At 42.8% G+C, this 21,598-nt stretch overlaps 1 protein-coding gene across 2 annotated transcripts in view; it reads right to left on the bottom strand.

Annotated features, from left to right (window-relative positions):
• The window catches only part of DGCR2 (DiGeorge syndrome critical region gene 2), a 45,565-nt gene extending 25,244 nt beyond the window's left edge, over positions 1-20,321 (bottom strand). For both annotated transcript variants that reach the window (XR_015260396.1, XM_086761241.1), the window contains exon 1: positions 19,983-20,321. Coding sequence is in view for 1 of the 2 variants with exons in the window: in XM_086761241.1 (XP_086617367.1) it covers positions 19,983-20,061 (79 nt within the window). In the remaining variant the exon portion in view is untranslated. The remainder of the gene's footprint in view (positions 1-19,982) is intronic.
• Positions 20,322-21,598: the final 1,277 nt, after the last annotated feature.

The raw sequence follows: 21,598 nt of genomic DNA, 5'->3' as shown, positions 1-21,598 counted from the left end.
CTATCTGTAAAACAACGTGCATACCCATGAACATGTTTTCACTTTTTAGCTCCAGCTCTTTTGTAGAATTTCTCCATACAAACACATCCTTTACAAGAAACCATCAATATCTGCAAACACATAGTTCCTGCTTTGAGAAGAGTACTGCCTACTTGCCATGATTATACTGTCAGACATAATTAGCATTATAAAAAGTACAATTTTTTTTCAAACCTTTTTTATCAATTCCATCTATCAAATGCCAGAACCTAATAATTAAACTTCATTTTGTGTCCCTCAAAACATTTTGCAAGGGGAAGCTAAAAAAAAAAAAAAAAAAAAACTGTCTACAGAAGTGAACAATTCTAAGCTTGTTGACAGATGGCAAGCCTGCAAGTTGCCATTAGCATCCATAGGCTCACTTTTGCACCAGACCACCACTGTCCATCTTTCTTCTGGATGGTGGCTGTCAATTTTCCAATTAATGTTTTGGAATAATTTAGCACGTTTTCCTACAACAATCCCAGGTAAACTATGTGTAGAGAACACGTATTAAAGGAAAACACACTCTACCCTCTAAAAGAAAATTTAAAATACAGGTATGAGAAAAGTACAGGTATGAGAATTCTCATCCATAGTTTACAACCTAAGAAAAGAACTGTAACTGCAGTTGTTACCTTCTTGAAACAGATGTCTAAACTAAATCAAGACAGAGGTCACATTTAAGTGATCAGACAACATGACCAGGCATAATAAAACCAGTCATCATGCACTCCCAATAAAAGCTGTACGCATACACCTAGTAATTGGCATAGGATATTGATAACAGGCTTCTAATTCAATGTTAGACTAAAATCCAGCTCTACTACTGGTTTCTCTTCAAAGTACAGACCTGCTGTTCTACAAAAATAAAAGCGGGCACATCCTCTTAGCAACCACCTACTCAGAGCAAACATTCAGGTCACAAAATGGCTAAGAACTCAGGCAGATCTGCCAGACTCCCGACAGCAACAACAGACCTTACAGCAAGACAAGTGTTTGTTCTCACCCATTTAGGGTTTTACTCAGTCCAAACAGCTAACAGTGAACGAGCACAGGGGAAATGGGGGGAATAATCTACCAGCTTAGGTCATAATTATTCTCCCTCTCCCCACAACAAAAACTGAAGTAATTTATTTAGCCTAAAGAGGGAAAGTGGAAATAAAACCTTTTATTCCCCCTGATCAGAGGAATAAAAGATTAAGGTTCACTTGCCCAATGCAGCAGGAGAGAAAATTTAAAATCTATCTTTAAGTTAGGCGGAGGAAAACAAAAACACAATAAACCAAACAAAAAACTTCAAGCTGAAATTAAAACTATTCAAATTTCAAGCTCACAGAGAAGCATCAACTCTTCAGTAAACCATTGCAGCTTCTTTCATCATTTTTGCGCAATGTCAACACACAGTGAAAGGTTTCTTTGAAAGTTCTACTACCACAGTTTCAAGTATGGCATTTACACAGGAGCCTGTGGTAGATATTTTAACAAGTGAAAGCCTATCCTCAGCCCAGATCCAGGCTTCCATTGCATCCACCTGCAGTTATGGCAAAATTTAATTCACAATTCAATACTTTAAATAAACTCTTACTGTTTTTACTGATAGATTTTAACAGAAGTCATGCATACACCCTGTGAAGAAACCTATTCTGCAGCCCTCTGATTTCACAGGCAGCGTCCACCAGGAACGCACTACAAGCCAACGCGCACATGGGAGAAACAGTAAAGAATACTCTTATTTCTCTACAATTTCAGGCACTCCATTACTATTTCATGTACAATTACATATGACTGGTTCAGATAAAATGATGATTCCATCCCAACATTATAGGCATTAAAAAATGCCAGTTACGTGCTGTAATGTCATTACTTCCCGTATTGCAGACACTCCTCTCTGAAGAATGTGGATACATGGAAGAGTACAAAACATTTCCATTAAAACACCACTCAAACCAGCTGAACAATTGTTCCCAATGGAAACAACGCTATGTCAGATGCACTAATTATTTCAGACCAAGGAACATGAGCTGTTACACAATTCTACTGCAGAGGGGGAAAAGTGACACTAGAAGAAATACTGTGAAATTAAAATTTTGCAAACACTGCCAGTAACAACTCCTGAACCATCCCCATGAGCCAGGGTCCATATCCCCGAGAGTTACTGAACTACCTAAGTCACTGTGCAGTTTCTGGAAGAGTTTCAGATGAATCGTGCTGCTTCTACGTGCTGCCAGTTGTGGTTTAGCACAAAGAGAAACGAGATGTAATCATCTGAGAACATCTAACCGCCTCTCTCACTTGTGCCCAGGTGGGTTTGGACTTACCCAACGGCCTCCTTGAGGACTGATGCTCAAGATCATCTCTTTTGGAAACCCCTTGCCATTAATGGAGTACAGATTTGCCCCACCATATGCATACCAGCAGGCTGTCATCCAGGCAAGATACAGCAGCGGGCGGGCAGCTTAGCAGAGCAGCCCAGCCACATAGCACCCACCTGAGGGCAAGGGCCACCTGCCACCACCACTCCCCTCAGCCCCACATGCTCCACACAGCCCTGCACGCAGAGCTCAAGACTCCCAGAGCAGTGCACATCAGCTAGTCAGGGCAGGAGCCTTCAGGTTTAAAATACATACATAAAAATAGATGGAAGACTATAACGAATCTGTGAGATACTTGGCCAAGGAACAGAAATTTGGGAGCGGTGAGGATGCACAGGATAGGTGCTAGTCTCCACAAACCTGTCAAGTATTTATTTTCATTTCAGTAGCCTATTTTTAAGTCAAAGAGCAGAAAAATGAAAACATTGCAACTCTCTTTACCACAGAAAAGGCAAGTCATGCTGCCAGTAGCAGCAGAGGATTCATGAAGATGTATGAGCAAACAACAGCACACACAATGTAACTATGCGTCTTTCCTCAAATGCAAGTAATCACTTCACACACAGTTAGACTTTGTACTTTCTAGGAGTGTGGTAAATAAAAACAGTTCTTAAAAAGAAATAGCAAAGTTTTGAAAATACCAGTCCCACTTTTGTCCCTAAAGTCAGATATTCCACACTGTTCATAGCTGTTGATGGTAACTCACAGCAAGGAAGGATGAGGAAGAAAGTATCTTAAACTATCACCTCATAGCAGCCCTGAACACGTGTTTTCCCACCAGCTCTTAAAGCAGAAATATTTTGTACTTTCAATACAGTTAGAAAATATGTAATGGCACAAGTTCAACTACAAGCAAGCAGCTGTTGGAGCAGAGGCACTGATACGACATTAGCTAACGGCACCAACAACTGCCTAGAAGTGAAAAAACAGAAATGCAATGACCTCCAGCATTCACATACAATGTGGTGAGTTACATCAGCAGGATTACAATTTAGATATGAAATTCTAACATAAAAAGCTTCTTTTTCTTTTAAGGACCAGATGCAGTCTTTGCTATACTACAGTACAAAATTTAGTAGACTGAAATCTCATTTTAGAGCAATTAAATTCATCCGGCATTTGCTGGGAAGAAGGGAGGCACATAAAACACTGGAAATAGCAGCAATTATAGTTTTTTGCACTATACATAATATAAACTTACAAAACACCATGAAGTGTGAGAACGTGAAAACACTTCAAGAGCAAGGTGTCATTATACAGTCTCTTCGCTTTTATAATGTCAAAGCATTTCTATAATGTTAACCCTCAGCAATCTTGCCAGCCACTGCATCCATCTGCTAGTGGTTACAACAAAGTAAAAAATTACACAGCTTGCCAAAGGCTACAGGTAAGATGAGCCTATGAGCAGAAGTCAGCTGTCCTTACTGTGCTTCTATGTTTTCAGGAAAACTTGTTTCTTCCCTAAAACCCAAGCAGCCTACCAGTTCACCAGCACACTCCCATCTGAATGAACATTTGTCTTTCAGAAATATCGACAATTAATAGTGATGTATTCTCTGGTAACACTTCACCTGTTCTCTCTAGCAACAGTTTATTAAGAGCTACAAATTGGGCAGCAAGAAACTTCTTAACTTTAGATAAGAGGAGGAGGAGAAAAATGAAATTAGGTTCAGATCATGTATCAGTTCTACAAGGCTGATATACAATCCAAGACAAAACTTACTGTTGGGCGAAGGCCAAAAAACCCAGTACCAATTTGTTGGGCTACATTATTAGGTAACATAACCTGCCCACGAGTTACTCGCCTGAAAGAAGTCTTGCCAAAGCTAGTCGTGGACCTGTAATTTGAAATTTAAAAGGAAACTTACGAAACAGTTGGAAATTTAATTACTCAAACACCAGAAATAACAGGTGAGATTGTAAACAAATTTAAACAGTGCCAGACAAACAAAAAGTCTTTACCTCCTTTAGCTGCCAAATATTATTTTTCTAAGATAGAGATAAAACAGACAGGATTTTTGAGTAATAGAAAAATCTAGGTTTCATACAGGAAAACACTAAGTTTTCAAGGTGGTTGCTTAACACTCTTACAGAAAGCTTTTGTTCAAAGATTTTCCCAATTACACGTTGAATGCCAGGTGTCTTACAGCACTCATCACAACACACGGCTCAACTAGCTTTTAAAAATTTCTTTACAGCACACTAATTTCCAGATTTTCTGCTAAGTACTCAAAACAGACATTTACAACAAGCATTATCCACAGGAAGGACTTCATGACAGATGAATGAAATACTTTAATTTGCTGCCAGCTTCACATCTTTCATAAAACACAGCTTTTTATCATCATAAAATGATCCAGGAAGCCCTTTCAGGTTTCATCATCTCATGCAATCCTTCCATGTAACTGAGAACATTTTCCTTCTGGAGCCTGAGCGCTGGGAAGTCACCGTGCACCCCTCCCGCAGCAGACGCACACTTGGTCAGTGGCACTGCCCTGGGCGTCACACGACCCGCAATCTGTATTTTCTGCTTCATTTTAAGTCTTTCAGAGGTGCATTTGGATGAGGATACCTACCTGCATTCCAACTAGAACTAATTTCTTATTAACCTTTCCCTTTTTTTTTATGCAAGATATAAGGGGTAATTAGTTCAAAATAATTGTTTTATTTGAAAGAAATGCAGAGAGGATCTATACCGTGTATCTGAGACTACTTTTCAACATGCACTCATTTTAGAGCTTCCAGTGTCAAATCAAGGCTGTAATAGGTACATGAGACAGTGTTGATTCAATACAAGTTCACCTTGCTAGTTCAGTTTTCTGAATGAATTTGATGAGTTGGCTTTAAAACAGCAAGCTCCAGATCAAATGAAGCTATTGTCTGTCCACATTAATTTGAAGTCAGATCAGCTACAGTTTGCCCCCTGCAACCAGAAAGATTGCATGCTCCAACTAATTCAGCAGAAATACAGCGGTACAGACCAGTATCAATTAATGTGGAATTGGGGCCTCATAACAGTTCTTTGACAATGAAGCTAGCACATCCACTAGTGTGTTTAATTTATTTTTTAAAATATTAGCTCGAACAGATGTTTTCTGTTATGCTGGGATTAAACACATCCCCTCAGAGGCAGAACAGCTCGTTTCAGCCCTATGCTACCAGAAGCTGCCCTGTGAACAGAACTGGGACCTTCACCTCCATACCATAAGAAAAGCCTTGAATATTGACTAGTCACAGCTTTGACACACGAAGAACTGTAGCAGGTCACACCACCACAGCGGTAAGAGAAGCGGCAGGGGTGAAAATAGCTCTTGAGAATGGGCAAAGAACAGCAAGCTGTAAAAATTTCTGCAAAGTGACAAAAGCCAACTCCCTATGAGCCTCAAAAGCACCTGTCTAGTCTACGAGCCTTACTTACTCCTCAAGACACTTTGGCAAAGATAAGCTGGTGGGTGAATGAGAACACTTTGATACTAACAGGATTATTTATCCTCCCTCAACTCAAGACAGAGATATAAAAGGAATACAGCCCAAGTAAATGCTACATCCAGTAAAAATGCCAGAGGCCCCGTGTCAGGTACGTATAATAAACACCCTCTGTAAAACATTAGGTGAATACATCAAAGTTTTCAAAATCTAAATCTCAGCCTCGTATGTCCAAGACAGTGAAGTTCACCACTACTGGAAAAAGGAAGACTAGAAAGCCCAGTCTCTTCTAAAGTAGAAATACATCCCTGACAGAAAGAAGATTCCCCTTACTTACAAACCACTTGTTCCTGACCCGATACATAAACTGTTACTGGTACAAAAAAAACTCTATGCCTCATCAATTCACAATTTAAGAGGTGGGTAAATACATGAAACAATACAGATGAGAAGCCAGAGTTCTAAAGCCTCTAAAATATAAGCCTCAATTCAGGAAAGTGCTTTGATACAAAGATTAAACTCAGTGACTGGAATCATTGATTATGAAAATTCAGGTTCTTCTAGCTGCAATGACTAAATTTCTCTTTAATAAAAGAGATTCACCAGTCAGTAAACGCTGATACATTAAGATACTCTTTTGGTAACTAAGACTAGGGATGCATGTTAGGTTTTAGCATTTACATAGCTAGCATAGATTTGAATCTATTTTAGCTTTTAATACAATGAAATGCCACTTTTCATTTGCTATGCTAATTGTTTGTTCTTGTCTGCTGGGCTTCATTTGTATGGAAATTGAAATTTGATTAAATACACAAAGCCAGCATTTAATGTTATTTCAATTACAAGCTATTACTCTAACTGAAATGCATGTGTTGGAAAAGATAAGCTTGAAGTACATGGCTTAGTTTTGTATGTAAGCTTTTAACAAACAACAGCAGTTTGTGCGTACCTCACACATACTTCACTTATTTTGGTCACATTTCTCAAGACAGAATCTGGTAGATCCTCTGGCACAATTTTTATTTACAGACTGATGGAAAATAGAAGACAAAAACTTCCTGCTTTCTCAAGTCACTTATTGTCCCAAACCAGATGAACCAACCTGTAAGAAAATACTCTGTTCAGATTTCAAGAGGCAATTACAGCTATCAAAAGCCGATTAAGCATTAATACAAACTTTAACTACAGGTGCTTAGGCCAGTAACTCTTCTTATTCAGATTTTAACTCGTCCAACAGGTCTGTCTTATATTTTATAATACTAAACTCACATACTTAAGACTTGTACCTACATGTTGCACTACCATTTCATATTTTAACACATTTAAGAATAACTAAATTCAACAATTAAATTCAAGTTACTAAAACTGAAATTTTTTTTTTCTTAAATCACCGTTTCCATATATCCTGCCCTATACCAAACTGTGCAAGCGTAATCAGATCCTAGTGCCTTGAGCAAAAATCCTAACCCCCTTACATCTCTCCTGGAGATTTTACTCTGTATCAGTGCTCAATAAATGCCTGCAAACAAGCACCAAAAACAAAACTGAAGAAACATCACAGTCTAAACATCAAAAACTGCTGAAGTTCACCAGAGCAGGTACCATATCTCACACAAAACTGCTGACCATCAGCCAGCTTGTCAACAGCACAGCAGTCCTGCCCAGCCTCTGCTCCAGGTGGCCAGAAGTCTGTGGCTGAACAAAGTGCTTCCAGTGACAGAGAAGCTGTCTACAAACTTGAAGATGTTCAGACACAGTCTTTGAACATGTCTTCCTGATTTAACCAGTCTCTGAGGTACCACTGATTCCACGCAAAGGCTCTGCTCTCAAGCAGGTGAAGCCATACCTCAGTTTTATTTCCCCTCGGCTCCAGATCGCAGAGGAATTTTCAACATCCATTCACCTCCCAGCAGGTTTACTTGTCATTTGGCCAATCTTAACTTCCATTACATGTTTTCAGATTTATCCTTACCCCACCCCCGTTGCATTCAGTGCAGAGTGAGCACATACCGTGGCTTTGTTATAAAGTACTGCAAGAAAAAAAAAAAAAAGACTATGATAATACCTTATTTTCAGAGAAGACAACTATTTGTCAAGCTCACAAGTCACCATCATACAATCAACCATTCCATAGATTAAGTTTATTTAAATTTCTCAATAATATTGGTTGTTTACTGTTCTTCAAATTAAAAGCCTACAGGAGAACAGAGCACTATTTTCACATTCAGTTCCACATTAGACACAACGCTCAGCCGTTCATCTGTGCCACTGAAAACGTGCCTAAGTGTGATCCTTAGGTCAGGTAGCTTTCCATTCGTCACGGCCCAAGCGTGTGCAGGAGGGTATGAAAGCACAAAGGCGAGAGCCCAGCAAACCAAAAGCATCCTGTGCAATGTACAGAGCCAAACACAACTCACACCTATTCTCAAACTTAATTCCAGCTCCTAAAAATTAGAGATTCTGGAGTCAGAATCCCATTTGGTAGAAACACACGAGTTCCAAAATTAAATAAATAATACATGTTGGAGGCATCAGCATTTTCTGCATCACCTCAGCATGCAGTTTCATGAAGTAATTAAAATTGTGACAGCACTCCAGCTGAAAACTGTAAATCCTTAATGAATAACTCTAATGAACATTGTGTATAACTCAGTGTTCTGTCATAGTAAGTTATGCTAGATGACCCCAAGATCCATGAGAAGATTTTACAGCACAGTAAGGAACGCTGGCAGTCTCCTTTCCCTCATCTCTTGTCGATATTATACCTACACTGCACAAGCTTGGACTGACCCAGTTTCTCCTTGCTCACAAACGTCATTCACTGCAATTCACTGTCTGCTCTTTGTCTGGAGGGCAGACTCAATGCTAGTAAGGATTAAAAAAAAAAAAAAAAAAAAAGAAAAGAAAAATCAAAACAACAAAAAACCTAAGGCAGTGGAAGAGAACTGGCACTCAGCCAAAGCAAAAACATCAGCGCTTCTTGAATGGGAATCCTGGCTATGATTTCCTAAGACTTAGAAAACACAGACTGTGTGCTTTATGAATGTAAACACTTATTCCTAAGAGTGAAACAGAAATAATGTATCTCCCCATTCCCCAGTACTGCTAAAACCAAACAGAAAGCAAAACTTGCTACCTGAACTAAGCTGAAAGAATACTGTGAATTAGGCAATGCAGCATTCCAGAGTGAAAAGTAGTTTATTTTCATAGCAGTGAGGATACCAGCTAAGCAACAGGCTTGCATTTTTCTTCCGCCTAAGAAACTGTTATATTATGATAGTAAGTAAGCAGGTAGAAGGGAAAAGCAAAATACAGGACTCGCACAAAGAGCACCCAGTACAATCAAAACCAAAGCCATGGGTACTCAGGAACCCTTTAATATAGCTCAAAATTAAAGCCTACAGTTCCTCTGTACTACCAACCTTCTTCAGAACTTCAGATGTTTTGGGCAGCCTTAGGTAGGACTTCAGTGTTTTAGTACAACAGTGACAAGTGACCTAAACCTGTGAGGCATCAAATTTTTTACTCTTTCCCTAAAGAAACCCTGACCAGTAAGCAGCCTCAGTGAAAGTGCCAATGACATCTCACAATTAAATTCAAGCAAGCTTGAGAAGGAACTCAAGACCAGAAAAATACAGTGTGCAGTGCAAGCTGTGAAAAGCCTAGAGCCAGCATAAGGGAAGGAAATTATGATCACCTTGAACTTCAGAGGGCAGGAAACCCGCAGGTGGTTTGCACTATTCAGCAGCTGCCAGCCCGGCAGCACACCTGTGTGTCGTGCTGTCACCACAGTGGGGTGGCCTCCCAGCTGGCAGGGAAGTGGTGAGCTGGGGTAACAGAACCCTTGCATGAGGCTCTGCAGAACTCCCAGCTTCCTGGTGCCAGAGGACACATTGTGGCAGACAGAGGGGACATGGGGAAGACAGCCTTATTAAATCAGTGGTGTCAGGCACTGTACTACAGGGAAGGAAGGGACATAGCAGACAAGCCCACTGGAGGACAGGTTTCATTAAACCCCACTACCTACGAAACATGCTCATGGGTGCTAAGAAAATAGCACTGTCCTCACACAGAATTTAAATACGGTCACGCACACAATGTATTAATTCTCCCAACAAATGCAGCAACAGAGAAAAAGTCCATTAAGAACGACATCAGTAGTGAAATACTCAGCAAGTCATAAATTCTGTCCAGAAGAGCATCATCACAAACAGTACTTTCTCCCTTACAATCCATATACCCAAGTCAGGACAGACGGATTATCCCACGAACAGCACAAATACTTAAACTCATAGGACTACCTGGGTATGGGTACCTCACCCTAGCTACTTCCAGATTCCATCCTCAATCCTCACCTCAAACCTCCACCTTCTTCCAAACACAGCTTTTACAGAAAAATCCTCATACTCCATTGCATCTGAATACTTTAAAACATCATATTAACGTACACATACTGTTCTTGCTCATTTGCAGTTCTTCATAAAGCTGGATTCATTCTGAAAAAGGAAAAAGCATTTGGTCCTCAGCTCTGTCTTCACAAGTATTCAGCATTCCCTGCACGTCTTTCCTTCCAGGAGGCATCTGCACCCGTCCTTCACTGATACAATCTGCAGTGCATTTCAGAGTCACCTCTGGGATGTTCAGAAGTACATAGCAGTGCCAGCAACCCTAGAAGTACCAGTCTGGTAATCATAAATATCTGAATACCAAGAACATTTTTTTTTTCCAATTTCTGAGAGTCTCTGCACAAGCTGTTTGTCAGAAAGCCTCTAAAAAAGCAATCTAGAGAAACTACTGATAGAAGTAATCTAGAGAGTACTTCTATAGCTTAAGCTACTACCTGGTAGCTGCCCACTCAAAATTACCCCCAAAAATCTAAGCATGTGAGACAGTTCCTCTCCTCTTCCAATCAACTATATTCTCAGGATTAGAAAAGCTCACATCCTATCAAGTCAGCTTGGACCAATATTTGTTCCTGACTGTTCCTAGATAGTTTTCACTTAAGACAGACTACCATGGAAAGAAGCTGTATTCCCTTTGACCAAATAAACTGTAGGTGTAAAAAAAAAAAAAAAAAAAAATCTAAACCCCAAATATAGAGATCAGAGTTTTCCACAGAAGAAAGAAAAATTTAAATCCAAAGTTTTACATGAACCATATTAGTATTTATCTAGATCAGGCTTCAACTAGAAGTATATTCAGATGAAACACGATAACAGCAATTCAAGAACTGACAGAGCAATCAAGGCTAATTTGTAAACACCATTACATTGAAAGTTGAAAGTGCCAGATTTCAGCAGTATTAGTTAGCAAGCCCATTTACTTTCAACAAGACAACACATGTTCCTACTTCTCAGGAAAACAAAAAAGTTAATGTCTTTTTTTTTTTTCCCAGTACAGAATTCAATAGTATTTAAGCATATCTTAAACTTTCAGCATGTGAGCAATCCAAACAAATCTAATGAAAATACACAATTTAAGGCCAAGTGTGTACTTGGAATACCTTGCTGGATTAAAACAAGAGGAACTGCAACAGTCTCTAATGCAAAACAGGTGACAAAATCCTACCAGGTATTTTTAACCACTCCACTCTCCAAAAACTAACGCCATTTCTTAATTTCAAAATCAAATGAACATGGAAGCAGCTTTCTAAAGGACCCTGAGGAAGGTCATGGTCTTAAAACAAGAATCTAACAATTAAAGGAGACAGGAAACCTGCACATGAGTACTATTCAAATGCACGTCACACTAAAAAAAGCTTTTGCTCCTGTTTCACTTTTTTTTTTCTTCAAATCTTGTACAAGACTTGATAAGTAAGCACCTAGAACACTTACAAGCAAAAATTTGATACACAGAAATATTCTGACCTCGAGTACAGAAAACTTATTCTATTCCCTGCACAGTAGCTGGTGCAGTGGCTGTCGTGTACTGGAGCAAACGGCTCAAGCTTTGAATAGCATGCCCCCGCTCAACTGAAGCTGGTCACGGCAGGAATGCAGCCAATGTCAGCCGCTGCCACGTTTGACCACGCTGTATGAGATACTGTGCTTTCTTCTTCCATGGTAAAACATACCTGAGCAGAAATTTCATATATCAAACCCTTAAGTTTAATAGTTCCACCAGAAGTCAGCAAATAAAAGTCCAACCCATTCATAAAAAGCCATTTAACCCTTCAAGAGTAGTTTTCTTATTCCCCACACTTCCTAACAGCTCAAGTACTGCCAGTGCTCTTTAGCAATCCGACCAGCTTCTATTATGCACGTCTGTCAGGTACTATACCATGAAACTTAATCTTTGTCTTTTTTTTTAGCTGTCACATGAACAGAAAAATTACATTCAACTCCGTTATTGCTCAGAAAGACACAGATGAGCACTCATATACTATAGTAGCCTTAGATCATTTCTCTCCAATCTGCTTATTACCAGAACTGAGAGGGGACAATGTTTCTGATTAAGTCTCTGCACTTGGATCTCTCCCCCGCAAGATCCTCGATTTTTCAATAAGATTTTTGCAATGTGTCATTAACAGAATATTTATGTTACCATATTTTAATCAGTAAAGAGTAATTTAAGCATAACAAATAATTTCACAAAATCAACAGAGAGAAAACACAAATGCAGTTTTGGCAATCCCTCGATTAAAAGAAGTTGTAACATGTTTTAAAAGTTCAGCACACAACACAAGGAAAAATGCTACTTGGGCACAAACTCAAACCAAGCAGGTGTTAGAGGCAGGATTGCTTGTTTTCTTTTAAACTGTATAAAAGATGTGTATAAAAGATATGCTACTTGTAAGTCAGAAGAAACCTTTCTACTTAAATTGCTAAACAAATACTATCACAGATGAAGCATACAGATACTGAAGGCCAATACTCAGTTTTATGTAAAATTCTTCTCACTCATGCAAAGGCGATGTTTGACACCTACCCTTGTATCACCCCATCTATCTTCCCACAGAGGTCTGAGGGCACAGCTGGCCTGGGAGAGCCACGGTCCAGGCTGGAGATTATTTCCCTCCATACGGACCTAAGGGCTGCACTTCCCCACTCAGACCTTGGCTGCTGCGGTACTGCCCACCCTGCAATGCAGACTTGAGTGTCAAAACACAAATCGATGGAGACTTCAGCATTTCAAAGTGACATCTGAAGCTCCCTCAAGAAAACACAGTGGCACCCAGCCCAGAACACCCAGCCCTGTTCTACCAGGAGCGACACTTAATCCCATTTTTCTACTAGCCTTGCTTCCCAAATAGTTTCACTGGGTATCCCAGTAACTGGTCTCACAGTGGCAAAGGTACAAGGGAGCACAGCAGAGGAGGTATATGAAAGAGAAGACTACAGGAAAAAAAGTTACACAAATGAAAATCCAACAAAGGAAAAACAGTAAATTTAAGGACAAAAGAGCAGGGAATGTCCCAGGATCAGTCACCAAAAGCTAATTCTACATTTCCACCCACTGAGCTGGCTGACAACTGTCAAGTGCTAATCAATAAACAGAACAGAAGCTAAACATAATGGTTTGATCAACAAATATTAATTAACTAGGAAGTTGAAGTTATTCTGTTTAGATATAGTTAATGAGGCAACTCTCAATTTTCATTAAACTTCAAATTGTATTTCTAAATAATTTAAATGGTAGGCAAACACTAATAATAACTTCCTCAGGAGTTCCATATAGCAAATACCACTAAAATGCTGTTCATCAAACCCAGAATGAGCAGGTTGACCCTTTAATACAAATGTAAGACTTGAAGTTGTACAGGTAACCACAAGATGCCAAAGGATTTCAGTTTGGGAAATGTGGATTAAAGGTTAATCCCAAACTCACGTTTTCAAGCAATTTGGTTGATAGAGTTCTCCTACAGCTGATCAGTGACTTCACCAAATGATCTCCTTGACTCAATAGGTTCTCCACAAAACCAACACTGGAAGAGCAACACAAAGGTGTGAGCCTGCCATCCAAGGACCTTGAATGCTACCTAAACCCTTCCAGAGCCTGGAAAGCCAGGAAGGAACTGGCACTGCCAGCTACCTGCCCACACTTAGCACTGCTGAAAAACTTGTAGGTCCTGGCACCTGAACCGTCTTGGGAAACTGTAACTGCAGCATGAGAAGGACACGTGCACAACACTGTATTTAGACAGGAAGAATAAGCTGCAACTGCAGAACAAGCAACAGACTGGCAATTAGGGAAAGAATCTGGTGTTTGGAGTCTCTGTCACAGGAAATCACAAAAAATGTGCTATCCTTCAAGAATTGCCTGGGTTTACCAGATTTTGTTTTGGGACAGTAACACAGCCAACCCAATCCCTCAGAAAGCTGTGGCTAGAAGGTGTACTATCAGTCTACACAGAACAAAAGATTAGGAAGCCTTTTCCCATCGAGGGCAGCCCTTGAGATCACAAAGGCAAAGATCAGCAGAACCTCTCATCAAGCCTGCCATTAGCCACGATTTGTTTCTTTTCTATCTCAAGGACTTTCTTGTTAGGGCTATCAGTGAAGTTCAGGCTATCAAGAACCCCTCACACACTTATCTAATTTTAAAACACAAAACAAACTCGGACAACCACGTTAACCCCTGAAGGGCAGAAGCAGTGATGACACTGAGCTGTTTCCAGGTTCTGCTCTACCCACACTTCAGGTACAAGAAGTTTGATGCGAGGTACGCAGGCTCTGTGCAGTCAACGTATGCAAGTGCAAGAGAAAGTTCTTCTCTTCACGTAAGAAGTTATTTATATGCATCCCATAGGATGAAATGAAACCTTATAAAAGTTGTAAGAAATCACCACGTAAAAACCCAGAGACTCAGGCATTACTCAAAGGACTGTAGAGGTAGTTACTACTCTTGCATTACAATACAAGATCAAAATCAGTCCTAACAAAGCTAATTCCAGGAGACAGAATAATTCATTGAAGTCTTGGCTGGTTTTCTGACATTCACTGGGGGATTTTACATCTTTCATACTTAGTATCTAAAGTTATTCTCTCTTCAAGCTAGCTGGGCCTTTCCCACTAATTACTGAGAAAGAAGCAGCACTTCCACAGCCACTTCCTCCCACTACAGAGAGAGGCTGTAGCAGTGCTCTTTCTCCATCACTTCTGCTGTTCCAGTCTAATCTTTCTCTACTCCCAAACCTACCACGGGGACACAGAAGTCACATGTTTGCAAATCCTCAAGCTCCCCTTCCGTTTTTTTACTTCTCAGAACTAGAGCAATCCATGCAAACAGCCCTCTGCCTACTGACTTCTTTCTTCTCCTTTACTCTGTGGCCATTGCTAGTAGCAAACCCACTCAAAAACTTTGCTTTATAATTAACATCAAGAATTACCAGTCTTAAAGTATCAGACCTGTTAACAAGGTCTGATACCTTCTGCCTTGTCTCCCTCCTACACTGATAGCAGCTGCAAGGAAGACTTTCCAAATCCATCAGCCTCATTTTGCAGCTTGTAACAACAGCAAACAGCAGAGCACAGGAACACCAGGAAAAGAGCACACTAATATGTAACAGTAGGAAGAAAAAACAACTAAAACCAGTAGATTAAGAAGTAAGGGGATAAGGAGGGAACTGGAAGACAGGCCAGCCCTACTTTCAGCAAAACTAACTGAGGAGGTGTGATAAAACCCTTCTGCCCCTCACACCTAGAAGCCCTCCCTTGGGAATTCAAAGACAGGGACTGTAGTTAGCAACGACATGGAACCAAATAAATACTACTCACCACAGCTCTCGCTAAGGTAGAGACAGTGAACAAAAAGCTTACTGACAAACTCCCTTCACAGCAGAGGAACACCGGGCCCACGTCACATTTTATGACTGATATATTTGGGCCTCCTATTGAACTAACTGGTACAGTTCAACTAGCCAAAACCAGACACATTCAGTCACAGCAGGCAAGTGGATCACCTTCAAACAACGCTGACCGTGGGTTTGTTTAGACTCAGAGCAGCTCTGCCTTGCATTTCAGAACTACAACTTTTGACTAAGTGACAAGAGAGAGCTGGCAATTTAAACACACTTGCCAATGGCATTGCCTCAAGACACCAACACCCCACTGGTAAGAGCATAACCGCCAGCTGCGTGCAAACAAGCACCAAAGCGTACAAAAAGTTCAAACTTTAAGCTAAAGTGGTGGGGCTTTTTAATTAGACCACTTGCACTGGCAAGTCTTTCTAAGCATTGTCGATTACGTAAGTTGTGCAAAATTTTTAAAAAGAGAACTTGGATAATGAAATTACTTCCTCTAGCTAGCTTTGAAGTGGAGAAAAAAAGCTGCAAGAACAAGAACTCAATTGGCTTTTAGCTGCCTGGCAAACGCTCTAATAAGAAAGCCCAATGACCTACATTCACAAGGCTCTGTACTAAACCACTATTACAAAATCCAATATAAAGCCTGACCATGTTTAAGTGTTTTCCATTAGCAAGCAGCAGTATCTTGTTAGAGAAATATGAAAACATGTTACTGTCTTTAGGGATGATGATCTTAATTAATCCTCTGAACACTATTCTGAAACATGTCGTTCTGATTGCTCCAGACTGTTTAAGCTCCCAACAGTACATAAAGATACCAAAACCTTTGCTGTTCAATTGTGCAATGGGATGTTAACAAGAACTTCTTACATGTTCTCAAACTGTGCTGCAAAACTGGATTAGTAACAACTTACATCTCTGATGCTCTTTAGACAACCGTCAGAAATGCACTAATATTCAGAAACTCAGTCTAAATCCAAGCTAGCAGTTTATTATGACTCGGTTAACGCATCACTGAAACATTTCTTCACATAAAGACAGCTCTCAGCCAGCTAGTCAGATAACCTGAAGCAGATGTTTTGAGTTGTCCCGGAAAAGACAGTATTAAGCCAAACCCTACTGTGATAAATAACCCCAGAAACAAGTGTCTGAACACCAGATACAATCAATTCAGTAAACGTTCAAAGGAAATATTAAGTTAGTCCTTCACTGTACACCCATATATTTGGAAAAGTCTGATACATTCAGCTTCAAGTCACTTTAGCAGCTTCCAAACACATAATGAGTAACACAACTCCAGGAGAAATGCCCTGCTTGGAAAAAAAAAAAAAAAACCCACACAACTCTTTCAACAATGCACTATAAAACAGGCAACTAGTCAGAGCAAGCAGCTTATGGTCAAAACAGTTAGACAGGGAAAGCAGGAAACACTGTGACAAAAAAAAAAAAAATTCAAGCAGATATTCTCAAAGGCACAAAATTACCATTAGAAGTCCACGGGCTCAGAAAAATCTAACTGCTTATGGTAGCTTCAGGAACCCAAGTCACCACAGCTAGGGCTGATGTCATGGTATGCTGGATATACCCGACACCATTAGTGATGGCAGTAGCGTAAAACAGACTTGTACAACCAAGGGGGGGCGGAGGGGGAGAATATCAGATAAAAAAAAAAGAAATTGGAATTAATTTCTCTCCTAATGTACTACAATCCATCTCACCCTACATGCAGAAAAAATAGGTCCATGTAAAATCACTGCCTTTCACACTGCCTGAAAAGATACTACAGTTGAGGAGGCTTAAAAGAAGGTTTTATTTATCTGAAGAGCACAGCAAGAACATGGATACAAAGCTAGTGTCAAATTAACATGGAAGTACAAAGAGGTGCCTGATTCGCTAGGACTGAATTGTGAAGGGACTACACATTCATCTGAGAGTACATTAAACCTCCCATCACTCTGCAGCACTCATTTGATAGCTCCAATTGATTTCAGCTAAGCAAGCTGCAGGCTTCCTTTCTAAACCAGTAAGACAGTCACTACAATACACAGGTTTAAAGAAGCAAGAAGAAAAACAAACACCACCAGGAAAATAAATTCTAAGTTCAAATACTCTTCTCTTTCTGAGGAAATCCACGTACCTCCCCCAAAAAAAAAAACCACAAGGGAGGCTTCCTCACCATCGATTAAAATGACAAATTTGCCTCTCTACATTTGCTGTACTCCTGTGAGCCACATTTTCCCTATTTGTCCCTTTTGTTTCAGGATCAACCCACACACTATTTAATCTACTACATGGGTGATCTCTTTGAGACAGTAGATTCAAGATACTAAATGAAGCAAGCTAAAAAGCAAACAACACTGGCAAAAAAAAAAGATGCGAGGCCACCCTGAAGCGATAGGCTCCCTTCTGAGGAGGAAGGAGAGCATCACCATGGACAGCTCAGCCACCACACTCATCCCGAGCCTCCAAGTAAACAGGATGGATGAGCACATTCCAAATGGAACTCAAATTCCTCACACAGCAAGGAATTCCAGCTGCAACACTACATCCAGTTGGATTACTTCACGTTAAGGTTCAGGAATACATATAGTTCAAGCAAAATTTGAGGAACTTATATGGAGTTGCCATAGAAGAATCCCAATGCTACAGGTCTCAAAGCCAGTGGTATATAACCTGAGCAGATGAGTTAGGATTTGTTCACAAGAAGGAAGCTTCTGCCAGCGTGACCACAGCACCACAAATCTCTAAAGCAGATAGATTAGAGCACCAGTGAAAAAAATTAGTTTGCCTTAAAGAAGCAAAACTCAGTGAAAAATTAGTCTTCATCCATCAAGCATCAGCTGCCAACAGAGATCCAATAACAAACTGGAGCAACAAATGTTCTGATACAACATGAAAGAGTGCCATTTTCTAATTTCTAGGAAGCCAAAATGCTCAACACCAACAGAGTTCAGGGTCAAATCTACCCACCTGTAAAAGTACAGAGACAGCTACGAATCTCTCTTAAACTAGCAATTCAGCTGCCCGTAGCACTTAGTGCCAGCTATAAAGGAAGTTGCTTGAAATCAGTTTTACATAGTATCTTCTCCCACATAAAAGCCTCTAGCTGTAATAATACTAGGTTAGCAACTCCATGTATTTTATTTTTTGGCTACTTAAGAGCACATCATAAGCCCTGTATACACATAGCACTGCCAAAAAAAACAAGCTAAAACAAAACAAGGCACACACAGAGCAGTTTCAACATCTAAGTTGGTTATTTCAATACTGCCTACACTGACCCAATTGTGTTTCAGCTGTGCTGGGAACTTGCTTAAACACAGTTCACTACCACTGTTATGTTTTATTAGTCTGGGTCATAAAAGTTATTTTGAAGAGAAAGAATAAGGGGATTTTAAAGTACACCATCGTTCTTACTCTCCTGTTCACAAAGGAGAGAATACCATCAGGAGCAGCTGGACTGTGCGATGGCAGGATGGTTCCCAAACCTGCAAAGCCACTCCAGGCAGCCTCACGCTTGGGCTACTGATGCTCTTTGGCAAGAGCAGCCTGAAATACGTGAGGACTCTGCCCAGCTCCAAGCGAGTTCAACACCCAAAACAAAACTCCAACAGAGCAATGTAGCTAGAAAAGCAGGAGTTATCAACCAGCAAACACCAACCATTTCTCCAAAATCACTCATCTTAACATTTTAAAGCACCATGCCTAGTAGCTACCACACAAGCTCCATCACTAAATTATTTCCCTAAAAGAAGTAAAACCAGAACTAGGACAATTACTTAAGAACTGAGATGTAACTGGGCTTTCTTTTTCTTTTCGGCATGATCATATAGCACTTTAAAAGTGAGGTTTTTGTCTTGTTTTGCTGGCATATAACCCCACAACATAAAAGCATGTAAGGAAGAAGCACCTGAAAACTTAGTCATGCCGCTGCATTTCCACTGCTAATTAACCATAGGATTATGCAGTTTTCTACCTAAGCTTTCAAAGTTTAAATGGATTTTTTTCCCCCTACCTCAGAGCCCTCTCAAGACCCAGCCAGCCGGCACAGGGGACCGCCGTTTCACCCCACCACTCAGCCAGGTCCCATCTCTTTTTTAAAAAGTGCACCGAGGCGGCAGAGGCGTCACCGGCAAAGCCCTCAACAACCCCCGAGCCCGGAGCCGCCTTCGCGCCACGGCGACCCCGGAGCGGGTCTCCTCCTCCCGGCGCCCCGTCCCCGGCTGGAGCCCCGCCGCCTCTCAGCACCCCCCGGCGCTGACCTCCTGGAGAGGCCAAGCCGGCCGGCGGCTCTCGTCCGGGCCCTCCGCTCGCTCTCCTCGCCCGGGAGAAGCCCCGGCGGCCGCACGGCTCCGGGCCCGGGACCCGCCCCCAGGTTGAGGAGGGAGGACCGGTACCCCCGGCCCCGCTACCCTTACCTGGCCGCAGCGGCTCGGTGATGCTCAGCACCAGGAGGAAGAGGAGGAGGAAGGTGCCGCTGTCCGCCTTGGGCACCATTTATCCTCCGTTCATCCTCCCCCGGCGCAGCGCCACAAACCCGCGGGGAGGGACGCGAGGAGCGGCGGGAGGAGGGGCCGCCGCCGCCGGACCCGCAGGGGGGTCCCCGTCCGCACCGAGCTCTTCCCCTCCCCCGTCCGCCGCCGCCCCCGGGTGGGAGCCAGCGGCCCTGGCTGCGGCGGCGGCTGCGGCGGGAGCAGCGCGGGGGTCGGGCGGCGCCACGCTGCGGGCCCCTCGCCTAGCTCCGGCGACGCACAAGATGGCGGCCGCGCCTCCCCGCCGCCTTCCCCCCTTTCCCCGCGCCGCCACGCCCCACTCCCCACCGGGCGCCGCCCAGCCAATCGGCAGCTCGGGGGCGGGGCCAAACGCCCGTCTCTGCACACTCCCCGCCCACCTACGGGAGATGGGCGGGGCTGGCGGCTGCGGGCGGGACGTGCCCCTCACCGGCGGCCTGCCCCCCCCCGGGCCGGCCTCCGCCGGTCGCCTCTGTCCTTTCGGATGGCCTTGCTCTGTCCCTTCCGTCTCCCCGGGGCGGCCATCGCCAGCCACCTCTGTCCTCCCAGAATAGCCTCCACTGGTGCCCTCTGTCCCCCCGGATGGCCATTGCCAGCCACCACCATCCCCTGGGACAGCCTCTGCCAGCCCCCTGTGTCCCCCCGGGACAGCCTTTCCCTGTCCCCAGCCGGGGTGGCCTTTCCCACTCACCTCAGTCACCACCAGGCACCATTTTGCTCTCCCCATCCCCTCCACAACAGCCTCAACCACCCTCCTGTTCCCAGGACGGCCTTTCCCTTCCCCTCTGTCCCTGCTGCCATGGCCGTTCCCTGCCACCGCAGGGACTGCCCAGCCCTGTCACCCTGCCTGTCCCCAGGGCGCAGGCACGAAGTGCGGGGCTTTCCCAGCCCCAGTGGACTCTGAGGTTGACCAGGCTGACCATCGTTAGCCCACTTCACCGATCAATGCCCGCCTGCCCACTGAGATGGTCCCTGTTTTCACACCTCTGCGGGGATCTCCCGCCGTGATGGGCCGCACGCAGGTGACACCAACAAGCAGCACCCAGTGCTGCGACATCCCTGCAGCCAGGGCCCTGGTGCCGTGGCTCCCAGCACCACTGGAGCCAGCCCGTGTTTCCATACCTCCTGGAAAGCCTACGTTCCCAATTCCCAGGCCCAGACAGACAGAAAAACTAAAAAGAAAACTAATGGTGCAGCTCAGATCGGTGTTAATGGCCCTGCAAATGACAGGTGCCTTTAGGAATTTGTCCCTGGGTGTTGCCGCACATAAGGCCAGGCAGGGTGGTGGCTGTCCCTGCCAGGAGCCCTGCCTGGCACCGTCCCCAGCGCCGTAACTGTCCTGGTGCTCGGGGTCAGCCCATGTGGCATCTGGGATCAAAAGGCAGATTTACCTTCAACCTGTGCTCCCTAGATTGAGTTGTAACTTCTGACGATGACTGGAAGAGGAGCAGGGGTGTTCGTGCGGGGACACAGGCTCAGGCAGAGGTGGAGTGCGGTGGCTGCGGGGTTGCAGGGAACCCGCA

The sequence above is a fragment of the Chlamydotis macqueenii genome, chromosome 17 (assembly GCF_036417535.1).
Source record: "Chlamydotis macqueenii isolate bChlMac1 chromosome 17, bChlMac1.mat, whole genome shotgun sequence".
NCBI lineage: Eukaryota > Metazoa > Chordata > Aves > Otidiformes > Otididae > Chlamydotis > Chlamydotis macqueenii.
Note: the sequence above shows the minus strand (reverse complement) of the source record. Positions and strands in the feature narration are given on the sequence as shown.